This window comes from Periplaneta americana, chromosome 4 (genome assembly GCF_040183065.1).
Source record: "Periplaneta americana isolate PAMFEO1 chromosome 4, P.americana_PAMFEO1_priV1, whole genome shotgun sequence".
In the NCBI taxonomy this organism is placed as follows: Eukaryota; Metazoa; Arthropoda; class Insecta; order Blattodea; family Blattidae; genus Periplaneta; species Periplaneta americana.
This window is the reverse complement of record NC_091120.1, coordinates 128,884,578-128,906,924: the sequence shown is the minus strand read 5'-3', so window position 1 is coordinate 128,906,924 and position 22,347 is coordinate 128,884,578. Positions and strand designations below refer to the sequence as shown.

Below are 22,347 nucleotides of genomic sequence, written 5' to 3'. Positions count from 1 at the left end.
ACACATAGGGAATGTAAGCAGTTGAAAAAACTCGAATCTAATAAATGATTGTGCTAAACAGGTAGTGTCTGCAGTGTTGTCTGACCATGAAAGAAGACACAGGAAGTTTTATGAAAGTATGAAGAAAAGTAAAGAACTATCCAAGAAAGACTGTACAGCTCTTGAACTTGCATTTGATGATGATATGCAAAATGTTTCAATCCCAAGTATTCCAGTGCAAGAACTTTATTACTACAATCAGTTCTTAGTGTTTCCATTTGCTATATACAATCTTAAAAACGATAAACCTGATATTTTTTTTCCTCTATCATGAAGAATCACAACAGAAAAAGGTCCGAATGAAACATGCTCTTTCTTTGGAAGCAGCTAAATGAGAATGTATCCTCTACTGCCAGAACTTCACCTTTATTCTGATTCCTGCGGAAGTCAAAATAACAATCATTGTAAAATAAGAGTTCAGTTGACACTTACCAGTACCAGGAAATTCAATAAAATTATTCACTGTTTTCAGATTTGTGGTCACTCCTTTTTGGCCTGTGACTATGACTTTAGTCAGATTAAGACAACATGAAAAAAAAATTATAAGTAGATTTTATAAGCCTAATCAAATTTGTGAAATGATTTGTTATGCTGGAGCTCCACGAAAATTCATTCTGAAGTTCCACGAAAATTCACAGTTCACATGACTGATTCAGATGATAGTATTAGATTTCAAATCTTGGTGGCCTCAAAAGTACAAAGAAAAAAAAAACTGTTTGTCTACAGAAACTCAGAACAAGTCTGTTCAACAATCTCAAGCGCATGAATTTTCCATTTCAAACTGCATGGAATTTCGTTATGACAGTTCTCTTATGTAGCAAATGTTAATTCACTAGAAGCTTCATGAATACATTTGTAGTACACCACAAGTCTCCCAATAGAATGTCATGTCATGTGTGTCATGCCAAATTGAAAAGGCATATCCATTATCTAAACGCCAAATGAAGAAAAACCGATATGTATTTGAAAAATCTATACTAATAATAAATCTGTAGCCGAAATTTTTCTGGTAATTTTCGATTTTCCAAAAATAATTGGTCCTAACATATATAATTAACCACCCTGAAACCGAAAATCGCATTTTTTAAATTTTTGTTTGTATGTCTGTCTGTATGTTTGTTACCTTTTCACGCGATAATGGCTGAACCGATTTATATGAAAATTGGAATATAAATTAAGTTCATTGTAACTTAGATTTTAGGCTATATGGCATTCAAAATACTTTATTTAAAAGGGGGGTTATAAGGGGAAGGGGGCCTGAATTAAATAAATCGAAATATCTCCCTTATTATTGATTTTTGTGAAAAATGTTACATAACAAAAGTTTCTTTAAAAATGATTTCCGATAAGTTCTATTCTTTACAAAATTTTGATAGGACTGATATTTAATGAGATAAATGAGTTTTAAAATTAAAATAACGCCATCTAAGACGGTGCAATGAAATAACAAATGACTTCGTCTATAAGGAGCCTTGGACAACAACAATCGAAAAAGGGGCTTTGGACAGCAACAATCGAAAGCTATTAAACTTAGCCTTCAGACAATGTTTCTGTGTTTGTATGAAGTAATATCGGAAGCTAAATTAACCGATTTGTATAATTAATTATTATTTCACCATTGGAAAGTGTAGTTTCTCTAGATGGACATACTGCTAAAATGTTGTTGTTGTTGTTATCTAATGCTGGGCTTTGGCAACGAAGCCATTAGTGTTCTTGCTCTCCAATATTTTTCTGTGGTGGATCCATCAGGTAGAACTTTACAGGTTATGAGATGATCTTCAGTCATTTCTTCTTCTTTGTTGCATAGAGGGCAATTTGGATTTGTGTAAATTCCTATTTTATTCAAGTGTTTGGCCAAATAATCGTGTTCTGTAAGCAGTCTGAATTTTGCTACTGCAAATAATTTCTGGTTTTTTTATTAAAATGCTCCATTTTTTATCTTTGGCTTTGGTACATAGTGTTTGGTTTTGCTTGATTTTATATTTATTTTTAATTAGTCTTTTGATGGATGTAAAAGGTAGGCTTGTATTTGTATTCTGAATTAAATTGGATCCTTTTTTGGCAAGAAAGTCAGCAGTTTCATTTCCAGCAATTCCGCAATGTGCAGGTATCCATTGCAATTGAATTCTTTTCTGTAGTTTTTGAAGTTGTTGGATCATTTTGTGACATTCTTTAATTTGGATTGACATCATTTTATATGAATTTATTGCATATAATGCTGCTTTAGAATCAGAGAGAATGACAGCATTTTGAAATTTATCTATTCTGTATAGGGGAACGGAGGGTTGTACCGCTCAGAGGGCAATCGCGCTCATGCTAGTAATTCTGCTTGGTTTAAATTTTGAAGAGCTCAGGAAGTGATGCTATCTTGCGGATACTATACTAAGTGCATAGTAGTTGAATGGTTTCCGTGGGAAGGCACGTTTAGTTGTTGTGAGCGAGAATATCTGTATTAGAATTTTGTTATAAGAACACGCACATTTCAAACTGAAGGTATGTGAACAAATATTCTTTTACATTATGAACAATTAATATGTTTATGTAGGGGATAAAGTCAGCTTCACATTGATATATTTATAAACATCTGTAACAAGTTTCTTTCGTCGCTACATGTTAAGAGTTTCAATATGGCTATGGAGGGTTGTGGCGCTCAAGTGAGCGGTATTACCCTCCAACTGACTTTATTTATTTCCTTGCAGAAAACAGTCCATTTAGGCCTATAGTCTTACATCACTGCAATAAAATGTTATTTAAAGCATACAATATGTTAAATATTATTATGATTTCTATTTTAACGACGTGTGATGTCTCTATTTATTCTATTATTAATTAATTAACTTCGTAATTCGACTATTAACAGATGCCGAAAAAAAGAGAAAGGTGTACAAATAAGGCAGCATGGACAATGGAGACCAAGGAAGCAGCTTTTAGAGCAGTTTCTTCAGGAACATCAATTCGTCAATCAGCTTGGCAATTCAATATCCCTTTCAGCACACTAAAGGATAGAGTAAAAGCGGGAAAGCCTTATGCCCCTTCTTTAGGTGCAAAATGTGTTTTCAGTGAAGAACAAGAAAATGAAATTGAAGAGTATGTTTTGACTATTTCTAGATTATACTTTGGTATTACAGCTTCCGAACTCAAAAAGATAGTTTTTGAGTATGCAGAAAAAAATGAAATTAAAAACAACTTTTCCAGACACAAAAGGGAAGCTGGAAAAGATTGGTTTTACGGTTTCCTAAGACAGCATCCAAAATTGAGCTTAAGGAAACCTGAAGCAACAAGCGTTAACCGTATTCTGGCATTTAATAAGGATGAAATTCAAATATTCTATAGGAATCTTGAGTCACTGTTTTCAAAATTCAACTTTCCAGCCACGAGGATCTACAATGTAGACGAGACAGGGATCTCAACTGTCCATACTCCTTCGCACATTATTGCTTGTAAAGGGACGAAACAAGTTGGCGCCATTACCAGCTGGGAGAGGGGCAAGAATATTACGGTCTGTTGTGCAGTTAGTGCTGCGGGACACTACATTCCCCCGATGTTTATCTTCCCGCGCCAAAGAATGTCACCTCAGCTACAGCGTGATGGACCTGCAGGAGCACTGTACAAGTGCATTAAAAATGGGTGGATGACGTCTGAACTTTTCACAGTCTGGCTGCAACATTTTGCAAAGGAAACCAGTGCTTCCATCGATAACCCTGTTCTCCTTATAATGGACAACCACAGCAGTCACACATCACTTCCTTCATATTCCTTTTGTAAAGAGAAAGGCATCCACGTCATTTCAATACCGCCTCACACATCCCACAGATTGCAGCCCCTTGACCTCACCTTCTATGGACCATTAAAATCAGCGTTCAACAAAGAATGCGAAACTTTCTTGAAGACACATGCAGCTCAAAAAATCACTCCATACGACATTGCAAAGCTTTTCAATCAAGCATATGGTAGAGTTTCTTCGGTGGAAAAAGCGACCAATGGATTCAAAAGAAGTGGCATTTGGCCCTTGAACCCAGATGTTTACTCAGATGAAGATTTTATGACTGCAAGGAATTTGAGTTCACCAAGTGAAGAATCAGTTCTTCCATTGACTGACAACGAAAATCAGATTGAAGGAACAAGTCAGCAACTGGTATCAACCAGTGTGAAGTCAATATGTCACAAGAATTTACCCACAATACCTTTTATACAGGCAACGACCTCTCAAGAAATTCCATCGCATCCTTCTGCATTAGGAACAAATCAAAGTAGAAAATCAGTACCAATCACCCAAATATCACCTATTCCAGGCCCCTCAAAAACCACCAGTAAAAGAAGATCCGGCAATACCAAACAGCATTCTGAGATACTTACAGCATCACCGATGAAGGAAAAACTAGAAGTCTTAGAGAAGCGCAGAGCTGACAAACGTAAGACTAAGAAGTCTGAAAAACCAAAATCAACCATTGCTCCTTTATCAAAGATCAGGGCAAAGAAAATTAAAAAACCAAAAAGAAAGTTAATCGAAAGTACATCAGAAGATGAACTGGACGAAGATGATTTGTGTGATGACGATGAATTAGACGACATTAATCCAAACACATTTCTTCAGGAAGTGGAAGAGATTTGTGCTGTGTGTGGAGAATTCGGTCAAGATGGTGAAGTGTGGTTTCGGTGTACTGTATGTGCAAACTGGACACATAAGGAATGCAGTGGGGTTAATCGACCACATAATTATAAATGTGATCACTGTAGCTAAACACGCGTGACTGTTATTTACCGGTACTATGTTGAGCGTCATTGCCCTACAGTGTCGGGCAATACCGCTCATTACTTATTTTCATCATTTTCCTAATAGTTCCCTAAATATAATACTTCCTTAAGTAATACCATTTGAGATGTAAAGAAAACTAGTTTATGTTTGCATTTGGTGAATAAAATATTAAGATTGACCATTGGTTTGAAAATAAATAATAGTTTTCCTTAAGTGAGCGCCAATACCCTCCCTTCCCCTAGTAGGTGTTGGAGTGAGATATGAATAGCCATTATTTCTGCATTTTGATGTCCTGCTGGTTGATAAAATGAAAATAACGCACACGTAATTCCTGATCCTGAGTTGTTATCGATAGTAGACCCATCTGTGTAGATATGTAACCATTCTTCTGGTGGGTATCTATTGTTCACAGCTTCTAATGCCAGCGCTTTTAGTAGAGGTTTGGAAGTTTCAGATTTTGTAACTGGTTCTTCTAAATCTAGTTGAATGTTAATTGGTTCGAAGGTTAGAGGGTTTTCTCTGCTTAAAATGTTTTCTTTAGATTTAGGGAGATTCAATTCTGTTTTTATTTCCGTGACTTTGGACAGGAAACTTGTTTGTGTTTTCAACTTGGTTGGTTGTAACAGTCTTTTTTCCCCATTTTGTTGTTGTTAACCATAGCATTTTTTCATGGTGTGTAAGTGCCTGCTCCTCTAGAGTGAGATATGTTACTGTAATAACATTTTAGCTAACTTAACTTAATGGCTAAAATGTTATTACAGTAACTTCTTAGTAAATCGAGGACAGATAAGATTAAAATAGCTTCTTATGCACAGAAAATTTGATAGGCTATTTTGTACATTAGTTTCCTGTATTTCTTAAAATAATATTTATGTACACACTCATTTTAATCTCAGAGAATTAACGAACAACGAGAGAGTATTGATTTAGTATGCAGTAATAGTACGTTAGCTTAGCAATCCATTATTTTATAATTCAAATTTTAACTATGCTCAATCGAATCATGTTAAAATACATAAAATAGACTATATATGCAATAAATGCAATGCAAAAAAAAATTGGGTAATGAGCCAAGCAGATTATGTTGTGCTGTTGTAAAAGTTGTTGCTTCTGAGATTCAAGAACCCCCACAACAAATTAAAAACTTTCTTATCGGAGTACCATCAGTTATCAATGCACTTTTTATATAATGTAATGTAATATAATATAATATAATAATAAATATGTAGCCGAAAATTTTCTGGTAATTTTCGCTTTTCCAAAAATAATTGGTGTTAACATGTATAATTACTCATCCTGAGACCGAAAATCGCTTTTTTGAAATTTTTGTTTGCATGTCTGTCTGTCTGGATGTTTGTTACCTTTTCACGCGATAATGGCTGAACGGATTTCGATGAAAATTGAAATATAATTTAAGTTCGTTGTAATTTAGATTTTAGGCTACATGGCATTCAAAATACTTCATTTAATGGGGCCTGAATTAAATCGAAATATCTCGCTTATTATTGCTTTTTTGTGAAAAATATTACATAACAAAAGTTTCTTTAAAAATGATTTCCGATAAGTTTTATTCTATGCAAAATTTGGTAGGTCTGATAGACTTTTAAAATAACAATACAATACGTTTTCACCACTGCCTCAGATTGTAGCGTTGTTGTTCCTGCAGTAATTCCCATGTGCAAAATATAAAATTTTTGAGTAGGAAGAAAAAACACATTTATTCATTACATGGCAATGGTACACAGGAGATCGTGAATTCTTACATTTTCGAAAGAAAGAAATATATTTACATATCACTGTTTATTTGAAGGGTTCAGAACCATAGTGGGCCAAGCGCCATTTACTGAAGACGTAGAAAACAATGGTTAAAATTAAGTTATTACCATAATTCAATGGAACCATATAGCAAGTAATATAAAGTTTACACATTAAAACTAAATGATATGTCAATCTTCATTAAACTATAGTTGCATGTAATAACAAATAAGAAACATGTTAAAGGAATTGTCATTGCACCAAATGACTGCTCTCTGGACCAAAATGATCGCAATTTAATTATTTAAATACAATTTCAATTAAGTAACATATTAAACGATTTATCCTTCTAACAAACACGAATGTTCCCTGGATCAAACATCCTATTTTAATTATGTAATTACTTTATATTTATTTCTAACAGGTGCAGCAGAGCGCACGGGTACGGCTAGTAATTAAATATATTTCTAAGAGAGTCATGAGTTTTACAGAGGGATCTTGAATTGGCAAACAGCGTAAACTTCGATTTTTTTTTTTTTCAACTTTTTGTACATTCTAACCAAGTAATATTAATTTATGTAAAATAAATGTTATGAAACATATTTTAGAAAGTAATACGAGCATTGTACAAAGTACAAAGAAAAAAAAATGGTTTGTCTACAGAAACTCAGAACAAGTCTCTTCAACATTTCAATTTTAGATTTCAAATTTCATGGAATTTTGTTATGACAGTAAGTTCTCTTATGTAGCAAATGCCAATGCACTAGAAGCTTCACGAATACATTTGTCCCACAGCACAAGTCCCAACAGAATGTCATGTCATGTAATACAAGCATTGTAACTTGGACTCTCACTCAGAGAGGAACAGAGGTTAAGGGTGTTCGAGAATAAGGTGCTTAGGAAAATATTTCGGGCTAAAAGGGAAGAATGGAGAAAGTTACACAACGTAGAACTGCACGCATTGTATTCTTCACCTAACTTAATGAGGAATATTAAATCCAAACGTTTGAGATGGACAGGGCATGTAGCACATATGGGCGAATCCAGAAATGCATATATAGTGTCAGTTGGGAGGCCGGAGGTAAAAATACCTTTGGGGAGGCCGAGACGCAGATGGGAGAATAATATAAAAATGGATTTGAGGAAGATGAGATATGATGGTAAAGACCAGATTGATCTTGCTCAGGATAAGGACCAATGGCGGGCTTATGTGAGGGTGGCAATTAATCTCCAGGTTCCTTAAAAGCCATTTGTAAGTAAGTAAAGAATGGACAGAACGGAGAAAAGTAAGTAAATACGAGCATTGTAGATGAGCCTAAGAAATATTATAGTACAGTATAAAAATAGAAATAAATTGGAAAAGAAATTGTCTTTATTCATGAAAGAGCTTAAGTCAGCAATTTCCTAAAAGAATGTTTCAAGTTTTTCTGAAGAAACAAAATTACTACACAATAAAACTTACTTATCAAATGATATCAATAAAAAGAATTACACCATTTTTTCAGCAATTCCCCAAAACTATGAGTTTTTAATTATTTAAGCACTTTCAAAAATAACTGATATATGAACAATGCTGAAGAAAGACAATGTTTTATAATATGTGAACAGTGTTAAAGAAAGACAACATTTTATAAAATATTTTATTATCTTAATAAAAATTTAATTAACAATAAGTTTGGTTACATTTGTACCCTGACAGAATGTGGTATAAACAAGAACTAAAATCTGTGAACCAAGCATAAAGACGGTTCACACAATCCAAGAATTTCATAAATCCCCAATCACTTTTTCATAAACAAAGATTCATTAACAACATAAAAGTTTGTCAACAGAATTCTTTATATAGGCTAGAGGACCAAAAACCATAATTTTAAAATTTAAATTTCCTAGTAGAAATCTCACACACAACTATTTATTACCTATCACAACTCAATTTATATTTGGTCTGTTCTTCAGTTTGTAGAGTAAGAAAGTGCAGTTTAATTTTATTTCCAAATTTTAGTTGAGAATCTACCAATTGGGAAAGCTACTTCAATGGAGCTTTTACTGACAATAAAGACATAGTCACGATATTCTATCAAGCTGAACAATTAATAATATTGGTCGTGAATTAAGTTTTTTTTTTTTTTTTTTTTTTTTGTCATCTAAATTCTGAACTCTGAACTGTAATAAATTTCTTCAATCTACTTACAGAAAACGTTTGTTGTCAATCGAGGACAGTTTTTGAGTGTGGTGGTCCAGTTTAATGAAATGCAGAATATTTCCACAAATCATAATGTATGTTATAAAAATGGATTTAATATTAAAGAACTATGACAACTGCTTGTAACACAAATAAAGATAAAACAACCTGTATATCACAATATACTCTAAAACAGAATATTTACCAATTCAATTGATGAAGTCAAAGAACTGCAATCCAATGATTCTTCTGGAGAAGCAATCTCTCTTGTTCCCTCTGTTTCATTTTCTACCTTCTTTTTCTTCTTTTGTTCACTCTGATGAGATGATGCATTCTTTTTCTTTAAATATGCAGCAAGCTACAAAGAAAACGCACTTCATTATGACATATGCTCATAGTTATCATGAAGAATGGTGATGGTGGCAGCAGGTTGGTGAGGATGGAGGTGGGAGCAATAGTAGCACTGGAGGTGATCATGGTGATGAAAACGACGACGATGATGATGTGAGGAGGGAAAGAATGGCAACAAGGTGGAGGAAGAGAACTACAATGATAATGAATATAGCCATAATAATGGTAGCTACTTGACTTAGGATCCCTTCAGATGAGGCCACTTAGCAGTGCCACTAGTAGCTTGTTAGTGGCACTGCAAATGCGTGTTAATGGCACTGCAAACGAGCATTGGTGATGCTGTGAATGAATGTTTGAAGCACTGCTTAATATACTAAATTTTTGTAGAAAATTTTTCAGTCTTCCAGTGAACATGGGCTTAGAGAGAGATACACTTTTGGCAACTTTGCTCATATGGAGAAAGAATAGACGTAAAAATAGAAGAAGAGTCTGGGTCCATTCATTGGGTTTGGAATGACAGAATCTAGGACTATTTCACACTTCATTTGATTATTTACATCAGGACTATAAAAAGCTTTTTTTCCCCCCTTATTTTTCCATGTTTAAGAAATCATTTCAAGAACTTCTAGCAGAAATTACCAACGAAATTCGAAAAAAAGACACTGTGGCACAATAGGCTGTATACTGTCATGGCAGTGCAGTGTAAGGAACTGGTGGCCTAACAGTCCGTTAGCAGCAGGCACAACACTAAACTACTGGCCTCATGTGAAACCTACCATTTAATTCCTTGTATCGTGACAGAAAGCACCACTCTCTTACACTTCATATGTTTAAGAATTTTATTAGAGTTTTGTTATAGAGTATTCTGGAAAAAATGTGATAAACCAAATCGTTCATTAATACTTTAGAAAGACACAATGTATTGGAACAAAATTATGTTGTAAACTACACATTTTTTTTTTATCAATGATTTTACGTAAATAAGTACCAAACTAATCTAGAAGTATTTTCAAACGAACCCACACTTAAATAAACTCATGCTGTATTTTCTGAAGAATTAATGTTATGTTACTTGTGCACCATTATTATTCAAACATAATTTATGACTATTTACCAGCATATTTTCCAGACAAGCGAAAGCAATTCTAAATAAGAATAAAATGCACTCAATATTTTGCTGAAAACCGGGACTTCCTCCAAGTGGTCGAAAATTACTTTTTTTAATACTGTAATATACAGTTTTCAATCACAGCCTACTAGATTCTTTCTGTTGTCATCACAGAGCTATTTATTCGTCGTCTATTTTGTAGGAAGGAGGCCTTGACATATTACTGGACTTCATAAAGTTTAATAGTGTAGTTCAAATAATGTGTGCAATGACACATAAGACAACCAATCACCACATAACATGTTATACAGAGAGTTTCTGAAATGTTTGGCCAACTTTGGAAGGTATTATTGGTCCTTAAGATTAGGTTCTCATAGAACCTAAGTCCCAACATGTTTCTCGTCAGAATTGCAGCACTTCAATCCTCATATTTGCAAATCAGAAAATATTAAGCAGAAACGTACATTTCAAACTTATACATACGAGCAGACCAGGGTTCAAATCCTGGTTGAGACAAGTTACCTTGTTAAATTTTTTCGCAGAGTTTTATCTCAACCCATTAGCAGCAAATGCTAGGTAACTTTCGGAGGTGGACCCTGAACTCATTTCACTGGCATTATCATCATCTTTTTCAGATGCTACATAACCACAGCAGTTGATAAAGCATCGTAAAATAACCAATTAACTTATACAACATAAATCAGTATACAGACGTGGAAGTCAGTCTAAAAGCATGGATATTTATAGGAAAATTAACATGTTCTGTTGGAATATTTGTCTACAGTGTACCTGCAATAGTATGAGATGCAGTACACTAACAAATGCATTCAAATGGTATTGAATCTGATGTCAGTAGTACAGTATATGACAAAACATCAGCAATTCAGTCGGTAGAGGGTAGAACTCAGTATAAAGGCAGTCAGCTCTGTGTAGTGTTAGGGTGTGCGTACTTGCCTCTACTGCAGTTAGTAAACAGACACCATTAGTGGCAATGCTTGTTGTGTACATAAACCACTATTGTGACAATGCCACACAGAAAACTGTTATGCCATGGAAAAGCAAAAAATCGGTGCGTACAAAAAAATGGGATTCTCTAATCGTCAAGAAGTTGAACCACTCTAGTTCAGTGATTGATAATTTTTTTAGATTGGGCGCACGCTATGAAAAGAGTGAAAAATATGGACGAAGTAGAAAATTATGTGGGGCATCGAAATGGTTACTTTTGCACAAAGCAAGGGTCACAAACAATTATTCTTCTCAACTTATTGCTGATTTACAGTTGCCAGTAACTGCCAAACGTGTATGACAAATTTTGTCAAATGACAAACGCATTGCATTCAAGAAACGACTTCATAAACCAGCTCAAACACTCAAACATAAACGAGCTAGATTGTAGTTTGCTGAAAAACATGTCATGGACTTCAGAATGGGATAAAGTGAGCTTCAGTGATGAGAAGAAGTTTAATTTAGATGGGCCGGATGGATTTCAATATTATTGGCATGATCTGAGAACAGAGCAGCAGGTAAGAATGAGCAGAAATTTTGGTGGCGGAAGTGTTTTGATTTGGGCAGCTTTTTGTGCTAAAGGTAAATCACGCATTGCTTAGCTGAACACTAGAATGAACTCTAACATGTACACTGAGATGCTAGAGACAGAATTGATTAGAATTTATGAGGACCCAGGGGAACAAAGTCTAATTTTTCAACAAGATAATGCATCTGTCCATTCCTCTGTTACAACCAAAAAATGGTTTGAAGAAAAAGATATTGATGTCTTGCCCTGCCCTGCACGTAGCCTAGATTTGAATCCCGTGAAAAATCTTTGGGGATACTTGCAAAGGCGTGTTTATCACAATGGAAGGCAATTTGAGGCAGTATGTGAGCTGAAAAGAGTGATACGAGAAGAGTGGGCGACAATTTTAATGCAAGAACTACAAACCCTAACAAAAACAATGTCTAAGAGACTTCTTGAGGTAATTAGGAACAATGGAGGTTCGATAAAGTACTAACAATGCAATAACACAATAGGACAGAGTGTGCCTATATACCAATTTCCATCCAGGAAATGCAAATGCCTTTATTTTTTTACTCGTGTTATGAAATAAACTAATCCTGTCATGATTTTTGTATGTCTTATATCTACTACTTTCATAATAAATTGGATACATGTATGCTTAAGACATTGTACCTATTACTTTCAGTAGGAAACACAGTGCCTTTATACTGATTTCCACTACTGTAGCACAAATAAGCTGTATTCAAGGTATTACAAAAACAAACATGGATAATGAAACTCCTGCTCATTTTAGCCAAATTGCTGAAGGCTATCTCAATTAGAGCCCAGAAATTTCGAAAATGTCTCTTTATATATGTAGGCCTAATGGATAGTCAGCAGAAAAATAATTATAATCAATTGAAAATAATTTTAGTTTACAACATAGCTAGAAGCATATGCCAGATTCAACAATAAAGATTCGAGATGGACACAAACGAACCAATGGAAGTTGACAAGGAAAATAAAATTATCTACCAACAATTTTCGATAGGCTAATACTCAAAAAAATCACTACATCAAAATACACAAATATCAATTAGTCAAGATGAGTAAACGTATTGTAACATGCTTCAAATTGCAATAATCACCATAGAAAGAGCGATGCTCTAAGCTAAAGTAATACAGGGTCGTCGGAGCAACAGGAGCAGCAGTAAACGAAAGTAAAATATGTATACAGATCAAGAATTGGAAGTTCAGCATGAGAAGAGTTAAAGAAGAGAAAAGACGGGAGAGCGGTGAGAAGAAAGAATTAAAATTTCGGCAAATTCTAGTTAAATTTCCAAATTTAAGAAATGATTATGAACAGAGTAAAAAATACGAGGGGAACAAAATTGCGTTTTGAAAATGATCTTAGTCACGAAGTAAGAAGAAGAAGAAGAAGAAGAAGAAGAAGAAGAAGAAGAAGAAAACTATCAACTCGTCGCCGTCATCGTGATACCGTTGCAGAAATGTCAGTGCTGCTCCTAAACGTTGCATTTTGTGTTCGGGTGTCAGGTTTTTCGGCACCCACCTGGCACACACTTTTTTGAACAGCAGGTGCTTAGTGACAATCTCATGCAACAAGGATCGCGATATATGCGGAAAATGGCTGCTCAGCTCCGTAATCGTGAAGCGACGGTTCTCCATGATGCACTGCTGCACCAGCTCAACACAATCATCATTGATGAGGGACGGTTGCCCACTGCGCTCTTCATCATGGACACTTTGACGACCTTCGGAAAACTGCCTACACCAGCAACGCACCATCTGCTTACTCATGATGTTCGGCCCATAGACCTGACAAGAGCTGCCGATGAATTTCAATTGGCGCAATGCTTTGTGCATTAAAGAACTTTATCATCGACTGAACCTCGCAGACGGCGGGAGAAGGAATAAGAGCTTCCATTTTGGACCACTGCTGCCATGCTACTGGCACCAGGCGGGACCTGTCCAGCTGTCATATGATTGATACGTCATAGATCTGTTACACATGCGCAATTGACACGGCTAATTACGTTTACTTTCAAGGGGAAAAAATCGGGAAACTTACTTTCTGGATGCGCCTCGTATAATTGTTTTAATTCGAGTATACTTTATAAAATACAGTATAATGTAAGCAAAGAAAATAATATTGTATCATCATCACCAGCAAGCTGACAACAATCAATAACTTAGGAATTACACATCTAATCTCAAGTCTGCTCATGGATATAATTATTATTTATATGATAAAGATGTAAGACAAGCAACTCAGTGCGACCAAGCGTTGAGCCATATCGAATGAAGATAATAATAATAATTTTATGTGTGGTATTCTCTATCTAGGATTCTATCCACTCCTCATTATAAATCTTAATTGGCACCCTGCTTGTACCACTGAAATCAGACCAATTTAAGAATGCACAACTTACACAATCAATATTTTACTTTTCCTTTTTGAGCTTTTGCCCTTTTTCTGCCTTCTGTTTCCCTTACTTACTTACTTACAAATGGCTTTTAAGGAACCCGAAGGTTCATTGCCGCCCTTAAATAAGCCCGCCATCGGTCCCTATCCTGTGCAAGATTAATCCAGTCTCTATCATCATATCCCACCTCCCTCAAATCCATTTTAATATTATCCTCCCATCTACGTCTCGGCCTCCCCAAAGGTCTTTTTCCCTCCGGTCTCCCAACTAACACTCTATATGCATTTCTGGATTCGCCCATATGTGCTACATGCCCTGCCGCCCATCTCAAATGTCAGGATTTAATGTTCCTAATTATGTCAGGTGAAGAATACAATGCGTGCAGTTCTGCATTGTGTAACTTTCTCCATTCTCCTGTAACTTCATCCCTCTTAGCCCCAAATATTTTCCTAAGCACCTTATTCTCAAACACCCTTAACCTATGTTCCTCCCTCAGAGTGAGAGTCCAAGTTTCACAATCATACAGAACAACCGGTAATATAACTGTTTTATAAATTCTAACTTTCAGATTTTTTGACAGCAGACTAGATGATAAAAGCTTCTCAACCGAATAAAAACACGCATTTCCCATATTTATTCTGCGTTTAATTTCCTCCCAAGTGTCATTTATATTTGTTACTGTTGCTCCAAGATATTTGAATTTTTCCACCCCTTCGAAGGATAAATCTCCGATTTTTATATTTCCATTTCGTACAATATTCTAGTCACGAGACATAATCATATACTTTGTCTTTTTGGGATTTACTTCCAAACCGATCGGTTTACTTGCTTCAAGTAAAATTTCCGTGTTTTCCCTAATCGTTTGTGGATTTTCTTCTAACATATTCACGTGATCCGCATAGACAAGAAGCTGATGTAACCCATTCAATTCCAAACAGTGAATTGGAAAAGCATCAGATAGAAACTGACCTATACGAACTCTGCTGTATGTTTCACTGAGACACATTTTAATTAATCGAACTAGTTTCTTGGGAATACCAAATTCAATAAGAATATCATATAATACTTCCCTCTTAACTGAGTCATATGCCTTTTTGAAATCTATGAATAACTGATGTGATGTACCCTTATACTCCCATTTTTTCTCCATTATCTGTCGAATACAAAAAATCTGATCAATAGTCGATCTATTACGCCGAAAATCATACTGATGATCCCCAATAATTTCATCTATGTACGGAGTTAATCTTCTCAAAAGAATATTGGACAAAATTTTGTACGACGTCAACGAAAGTGATATTCCTCGAAAGTTACCACAGTTGGTTTTGTCCCGCTTCTTAAAAATAGGTACAATTATGGACTCCTTCCATTGTTCTGGTACAATTTCCTTTTCCCAAATAGCAAGTACAAGTTTATAAATTTCGCTATATAATGCACTTCCACCCTCTTGTATTAATTCTGCTGGAATTTGATCAATACTTGGAGACTTGTACTTTTTCAGATTTTCTATCGCAATTTCGACTTCCGAAAGCGTGGGTTCGGGTATAAATGGTTCAGCAGTTTGTATTTCAATTTCGTCCCGATCATTTCTATTTGGCCTATGTACATTTAGTAGTTGCCCAAAATAGTTTTTCCATCTGTTTAGGATTGATGGAGAGTCTGCAAGCAAGTCACCATTCTCATCCTTGATCACGTTTACCCTTGGCTGATATCCGTTCTTAAATTCCTTTATATCCTTATATAAATCTCAAACGTTTTTATTCTATTTGTTTCTACCTCATTCAGTTTTTCCTTCAAGTAACCTCTCTTTTTATTCCTAAGTGTACGACTTGCTTCCCGTCTTTCATTGAAATAATTATCTCTCTTCTCCTCAACTGGATCCTGTAAGAATTTCAATTTTGCCTGTTTCCTTCTTTCTACTACCATGCAACAATCTTCATCAAACGACGGCTTCTTTTTCTTAGTTTCATAATAACCTATGCTCTGCTCAGCTGCAATTTTGATACTATCTCTGATATTTTCCTACACGCTGTTAACATCTAATTCTTTCTCAACTTCGTCAGAACTTTCTAGAGTGACAAACCTATTCGAAATTTCGACCTGATAATTTTGCTCAGTTTCCTCGTCCTTTAATTTCAAAATATTGAATTTAGTAATATTAACTTATTGCTCTACTAGCTTGGCTACTGATAGTCTTTCTCTTAATTCTCCAATTACCAAATAATGGTCAGAATTACAGTCTGCACCCCTGAAAGTTCGAATGTCTACCATGCTAATGTGTCTCCGTTTATCTATCAAGATGTGATCTATTTGGTTGTGTGTCAATCCATCTGGAGAAGTCCAAGCATATTTATGTATATCCTTATGGGGGAATGTTGTACTTTTGAAAATTAAATTTTCCGATGTGGTGAAGTTGACTAATCTAACTCCATTGTCACTACTAATTACGTGTAGGCTTTCTTTTCCAGTAGTTGGTCTAAAAATATCCTCCCGTCCTACTTTAGCGTTGAAATCCCCTCATAAAATTTTCATGTGATATCTAGGTAACTGATCAAAAGTATGTTCCAATTCCTCATAGAAGCTATCCTTCATATGGTCGTCTTTCTCTTCTGTAGGGGCGTGCTTCTGTTTCCTTAGGCACAATTTAAAGCATTCACATTATTTACCTCTTCCATGGTATTTTGATAATCTTCTTCCCTTTCTGTAGTATTTTGTCAATTTTGTTCTTCAATGGGATAGTTTCGATTTGTATTACAGGTATAGTCATGGTTGAAATTTTAATTTCAATAACAAAATAACTTATCCTTTTTAAATTCTACGTTGAAAATGACTTAATTAGGCAAATAATTAAAATGTTTAACATTAAACTAAAAGGAATTACGACTATAATGAATTTGTTATTTAACTTCATATTCAGCTGGAAATTTTTTCCTACTAAATTAACAGTAAAAGCATAAACTTATATTTCAAGGATTTTTGTGCTACTGTACTATGATCAAAGGTGAATGGCCTGAAGATTTCACAGAGAAAGTTATGCTGCCAATACCGAAGAAAAATAATGCCAAGAAATGTAATAGGTTCAGGATTATCAGCTTGATATCGTACTTGGTGAAGATTCTCATGTGAATATTGAATCAACGATTATATTCTAAAATGAACAGAGAGTTGGAAGAAGAGCAATTTGGCTTGAAGAAGGTAAAAGGTACAAGAAAGGCAACTGGACTGAGCAGCAAACAAAAAGCTAAGATATCTAGAGAAAATAAAGAAGTGTAGGCCTATGTATTATTTGTGGACTTGGAAATGAATTTCGGCCAAGTGAATTGGAATAAACTTATGGGGATCCTGAAGAAAATAGTGTGAGTTGGAAAGAGAGGAGGCTGTTCAGTAATTGTTATATGAAACTAGCTGAAGTCAGTGATAAGGGAAGAAATGTCAAAGGGAAGTTGAATAGTGTCAGAAGTATGACAAGGATTCCCTTTATCACCTATCTTGCTCAGCATCTACTTGGAGAATATAGTGAAGAACTACTTTCAGAATACGGGAGGGGTGATAGTAGGAGGAAGAATAAAGTGCATAAGATTTGCTGATAATATGGCGTTATAATCAGAAGAGATGATACTAAGTTATAATATGCTACTGCAGCTAGATGGCAGCTGTGAAAACTATGAGATGAAGATAAATGCAAACAAGACAAAGACCATGGTTATCGAAAGTAAAATAAAGTAAACATGCTAATTCGAAATGAGGCAGTGAAACAAGTGGACAGCATCAAATACTTGGAGTGTACTGTAACATGAGCTGCTGCCAAGAATTCAAAAAGGGCAGCAATGGCAAAGAAAGCTTTTAATAGAAAAAGGAGCATTTTCTACGAATCTTTAGTGAAAAACTAAGGAAAAGACTAGTGAAGTGCTTTGTGTGGAGTGTGGCATTGTATGGAGCAGAAACATAGACATTACGACAAAGCGAAGACAAATGACTAGAAGGATTTGAAATGTGGATATGGAGAAGAATGGAGCATGTGAAATGGACAGACAGAATAAGAAATGAAACTTTGCTAGAAAGAGTGAAGAAAGAATAATGCTGAAACCGATTAGGAAGAGAAAAAAAAAATAGCTGGTTCACTGGCTAGCCTACTGAAGGATACACTGAAGAAATGGTGAATGGGAAAAAAGTTCAGGGCAGAAGAAAGTATCAGATTAACATTAACATGTATGAACCGTATGCTGAAAAGAAGGTGAAAACGAGGGAAGATTGGAGAATGCTGGGTTTGCAGTGAAGGACCTGCACTTGGGCGGATAACTATGAATGGAATGAATGTACTATGATCGTTGGATCATTGCTCTTTAATTGTCATGGTGTGGGGTCTATGACTGTCCCTGAGGGCAAGTAATAGAATTTTCAGTGACATCCAAAAATATGGATTTTCTTGACGTCTTTGTCAAGATGAAGAACCAACTGAAATATAAAGGAATTTTGATTGTCCTGGAAATACTATACATTAACAGGTTTCTCCAGATCTGTAATAGAACTCAATGACGATGGAATAATTCCTTTCAGGGAGTAGGAAAATAAGATCAAGTTTATTTGCAGAAAGAAAAGAAGAAATTGTTCTGAGTGAAACAATATTAAACAATAACCTGTCACAGTCCAATGAAAATATAAGCAATTTACAAGGAAAATATGTAATACGAAGTAAGAAAAGGCTCTCTTTTTACATATTTGTATCTATCACTTTGCATATGTTGCAAATGCAAGAGAGCTCAATTCATTCTTTCAACAATCAGCAATGCAACACCACATTGCTGGAAGTATTTTCAGCATAAGCAGAGTGCTATATTTTGAACATTTCCTACAACACGGCATAGCCATATTTCTTAAACAGAAAACATGTCACTAGATAAGAACTTATGGATTGTTCATTAGGTGTTTTGAAAAGTAACACCTATTTTTTGCGTTATTGTTAACATATTTCGGAGTACTAGCTGTCATACATTCTACTCAGTGAACTTTCATGCTTCACAGACTCAAGTTTTGTACCTCTGCTGCTAGAGCACTCCAAATTATAGTCAAACATGGCAGCACGTAACAGCATTATGTCGGAACAGTGTGCTGTGATAGTTTCTAAGAGCAGAAAATGTGACCTCAACTGACATTCATCAGAAGAATGAAGGCTTATCATGAAGATGAATGTGTAGACATCAGCACTGTGTGATGGTCTATTCATGCTTGTAATGAACCTGGTGCAACTCTCAACTTGTGTAACAAAGGACGGAGTGGAAGACCATGCTCAGATAATACCTTATTTCAGACCTCCCATACACCAATTTCTAAGATTATATGTTCCGCGACTTTTTACTCCTTCCCGCAACAGTAGACTTCTCTTCGGTGAAATGGTCTACACTTTTCATCCTTGTGTCCTCCCTGCTTCTATTCTTGTTCTGTGAGTATTACTCATTCCTACACTGATTTCATGAGTCCTTCTTTTATTCTATTTTCTTCTCTTCCTTTAGCCCTCGTTGCCCCTTCATTCCCTGACACTTTATTTATTAGCTTCTTCATCTTAAACTCTATACAAGCCCTCATGTCATTCTCTAACCCTTCTACTGCCCTCACACCATCACAGCTGACTTCTGTTTCAGGCTGCTTGCTATGCATTTCTTCATTCTTCCTTACGTTCTTTGTGTTCTCTCTGCTGAATCTTGTCTCTGGTAGTATGGTGTGCATTTCTACACTTTATTTTCATAAACTGATCTTGCTGCACTGGCTTCCTCATTCAATGACTTCTATCTCAGAAGCTCTCATCTCTATTCATTGAACTTTATTACATGTTTCTGTTGATATTACTATCCCACTCTTTTTTTTTTATTTTTAGTACCAAATTCATGGTGATCTAAATTCTCCTAACAATATTTCAGGTCGTACATTTTTCCGTTTACTTTCTGTTTATCATTTTTCATTACTGCGAGCTGTCCATTCTTCCTTGCCACTAGTAAGAATGGTAATAATAATTTCCTTAGATTTCTCATTTCATAGCCAAAATCACTCTCAATTCTAATTATTTTTCCTCTACGACAAACAATTAAATTACATTTTTAGAACCTGTGAGTCATTTCATCAAAACTTGTCAACAATCAGAAAGCAGTGTCATTGATTCACTAGAATGACTGAAGTTATCTCATGACTATGATGGCAAGCTACATCTTATGACGAGGTGAAAATCCCTAAATACAGAGTGCACACTTCAGGTTTAGGCCAAGTGAGCAGACCGAATCGCAGTCAACTGATATCACACCATCTCTAATCCATGTAATGAGCATATATGTCACGCAGCTTAGTTTTATAGTTACCAAGCAGTATGATAAGAATGATTGTCGTTGTTTTTAAGGTTAGTTCTTTAATATGTGTCTGTGTATGTGTTTTTTCGGCATTGTTGCAATGCGATTTTCATTACATAAATGTGTGTATATGCTTACTATGTACATAAAATACAGAAAATTTTGTGCGAAAATACAACAGAACTTCCATAACAAATTTCCAAATAGACTCATGCCTAATGCCACTACAATAAGAAGGTTAGCCAAAAAATTCAGACAGACAGGTTCAGTAAATGATCGTAAAATACAAAGGAGGAGACATGTTCTTACAGAAAAAAAATTAGACGAGATAGGACAGGGTCTAGAGCACACCCCACAAAAATCACTTAAGCATTTGGTGCAGGAAACAGAAGTAGGCCTACATTATGAATCTGTTCGTCAAGCAACAAAATTACTTAAATTAAAGCCATACAGAATTCCGGTACATCAACTTCGGATATAGTGAACCTCTGCAGACCAGCATATTTCGTTCACTATATCCGAGATTCACTAAAACCAAAGTGTCTGTTTTTATACTATTGACGTTGCTATACATATAGTATTAATGCCTGTTTGGGACAGACCACATTCAATATCAATACTAATGTTTGCTGTATCTTCCAACTTAAACACTTTACGTTCTGACATCCTAATGTTCACAGTTCGAAACCTGAATCTAATCTGGCTATGTAGGTAGTAGGTACTGACTGATTTCGCACCTCTTCCCACTAGAGGTACCGGTATGCTACTGTGTACTCAGCCTTGGAATTTCCCCAGGTTCACTTTTACAAAGATGCAGGAGGAGGGGTTGTGGACCATTATACTGTAATCCTTCTTATATTTACCCTTTGGTCATCACTCTACTCCCTTTTACAAAAGAAAACATTTTATCTTCCTATTTAAAGAGGTCAGAACTAATCCTTCCTTTATCCCTCACTGCATACACTATTCTCTTTAACATGTTTCAAACTGTCTGATCCTTTGTCTTTCAATGCACTTAAGGAGTAGAAGGTTTGAGATTTTGTTCTGAACATATTCTTGGAAGTTTATAAGACAAAGGTTTCCTAAATTACCATTTTGACCATTTTAAAATTACATTTTCTTGGGAAATGTCCTAGTTTTAGATTCACTATAACCAAAGTGAGTATTCATTATAAACGGAAATATTAATGTACTTTTTAATGTATCTTTCAAAAAGTAAAGCTATACTACTAAGAAAGGAAAGTTAACACAGGGAAAAATTACAACTTTACAAGGTTCAAAACTTGATTCAATAACAGATAAAAAAGAATGTATTACATATTTTGGTTTTCATTTTATTGATGAAATTTCAATTGACAAAGAAAGAATTGTTAAAAATCTAACATCTGATCTTAATGGCCTTGTACAAACAAAATTACTTAAATATGAGCAGAAATTAAAAATGATTAATGAATATGTGTGGCCTAGTCTCATATATCCCTTACAATGTGTGCCTTTAAATCAATTATGCACCGGTTTCTTCAGAGATCTTGACAAAATAGTTAGAAGTGCTGTCAAAGAAATCAGATGTTACCAGATGACACTCCAAATTCTTTGTTATGTTCATCTAAGAAGTTCGTGGACTAGGTATACTGTGTGCGAAATGGGAAGCCGGTATATAGCATTTTAATATCTGTAATCTTTTCAGCTCCTTCATGATCCACATTTACATCATATATGGAATCTTGAAGAAGAGAAAAACGAGGCCCTTGGAAAACTTAATTTTACTAATTCATCTCTTCCTCCAAAGACCAGTGGGAGGAAACTTAGAGAAATTCTAAGAACGATATTTTTCCAAGCTTGGTGTCAACTGCCACATAAAGGGAAAGGAGTGATCATGTAA

General features: G+C 35.2%; 1 protein-coding gene across 13 annotated transcripts in view; it reads right to left on the bottom strand.

Annotated features, from left to right (window-relative positions):
• The window catches only part of LOC138698194 (A-kinase anchor protein 9-like), a 630,353-nt gene that overhangs the window by 600,479 nt on the left and 7,527 nt on the right, over positions 1 to 22,347 (bottom strand). For all 13 annotated transcript variants that reach the window (XM_069823957.1, XM_069823962.1, XM_069823964.1 and 10 more), the window contains exon 2: positions 8,938 to 9,090. In XM_069823957.1, coding sequence (XP_069680058.1) covers positions 8,938 to 9,090 — 153 coding nt within the window. The remainder of the gene's footprint in view (positions 1 to 8,937; positions 9,091 to 22,347) is intronic.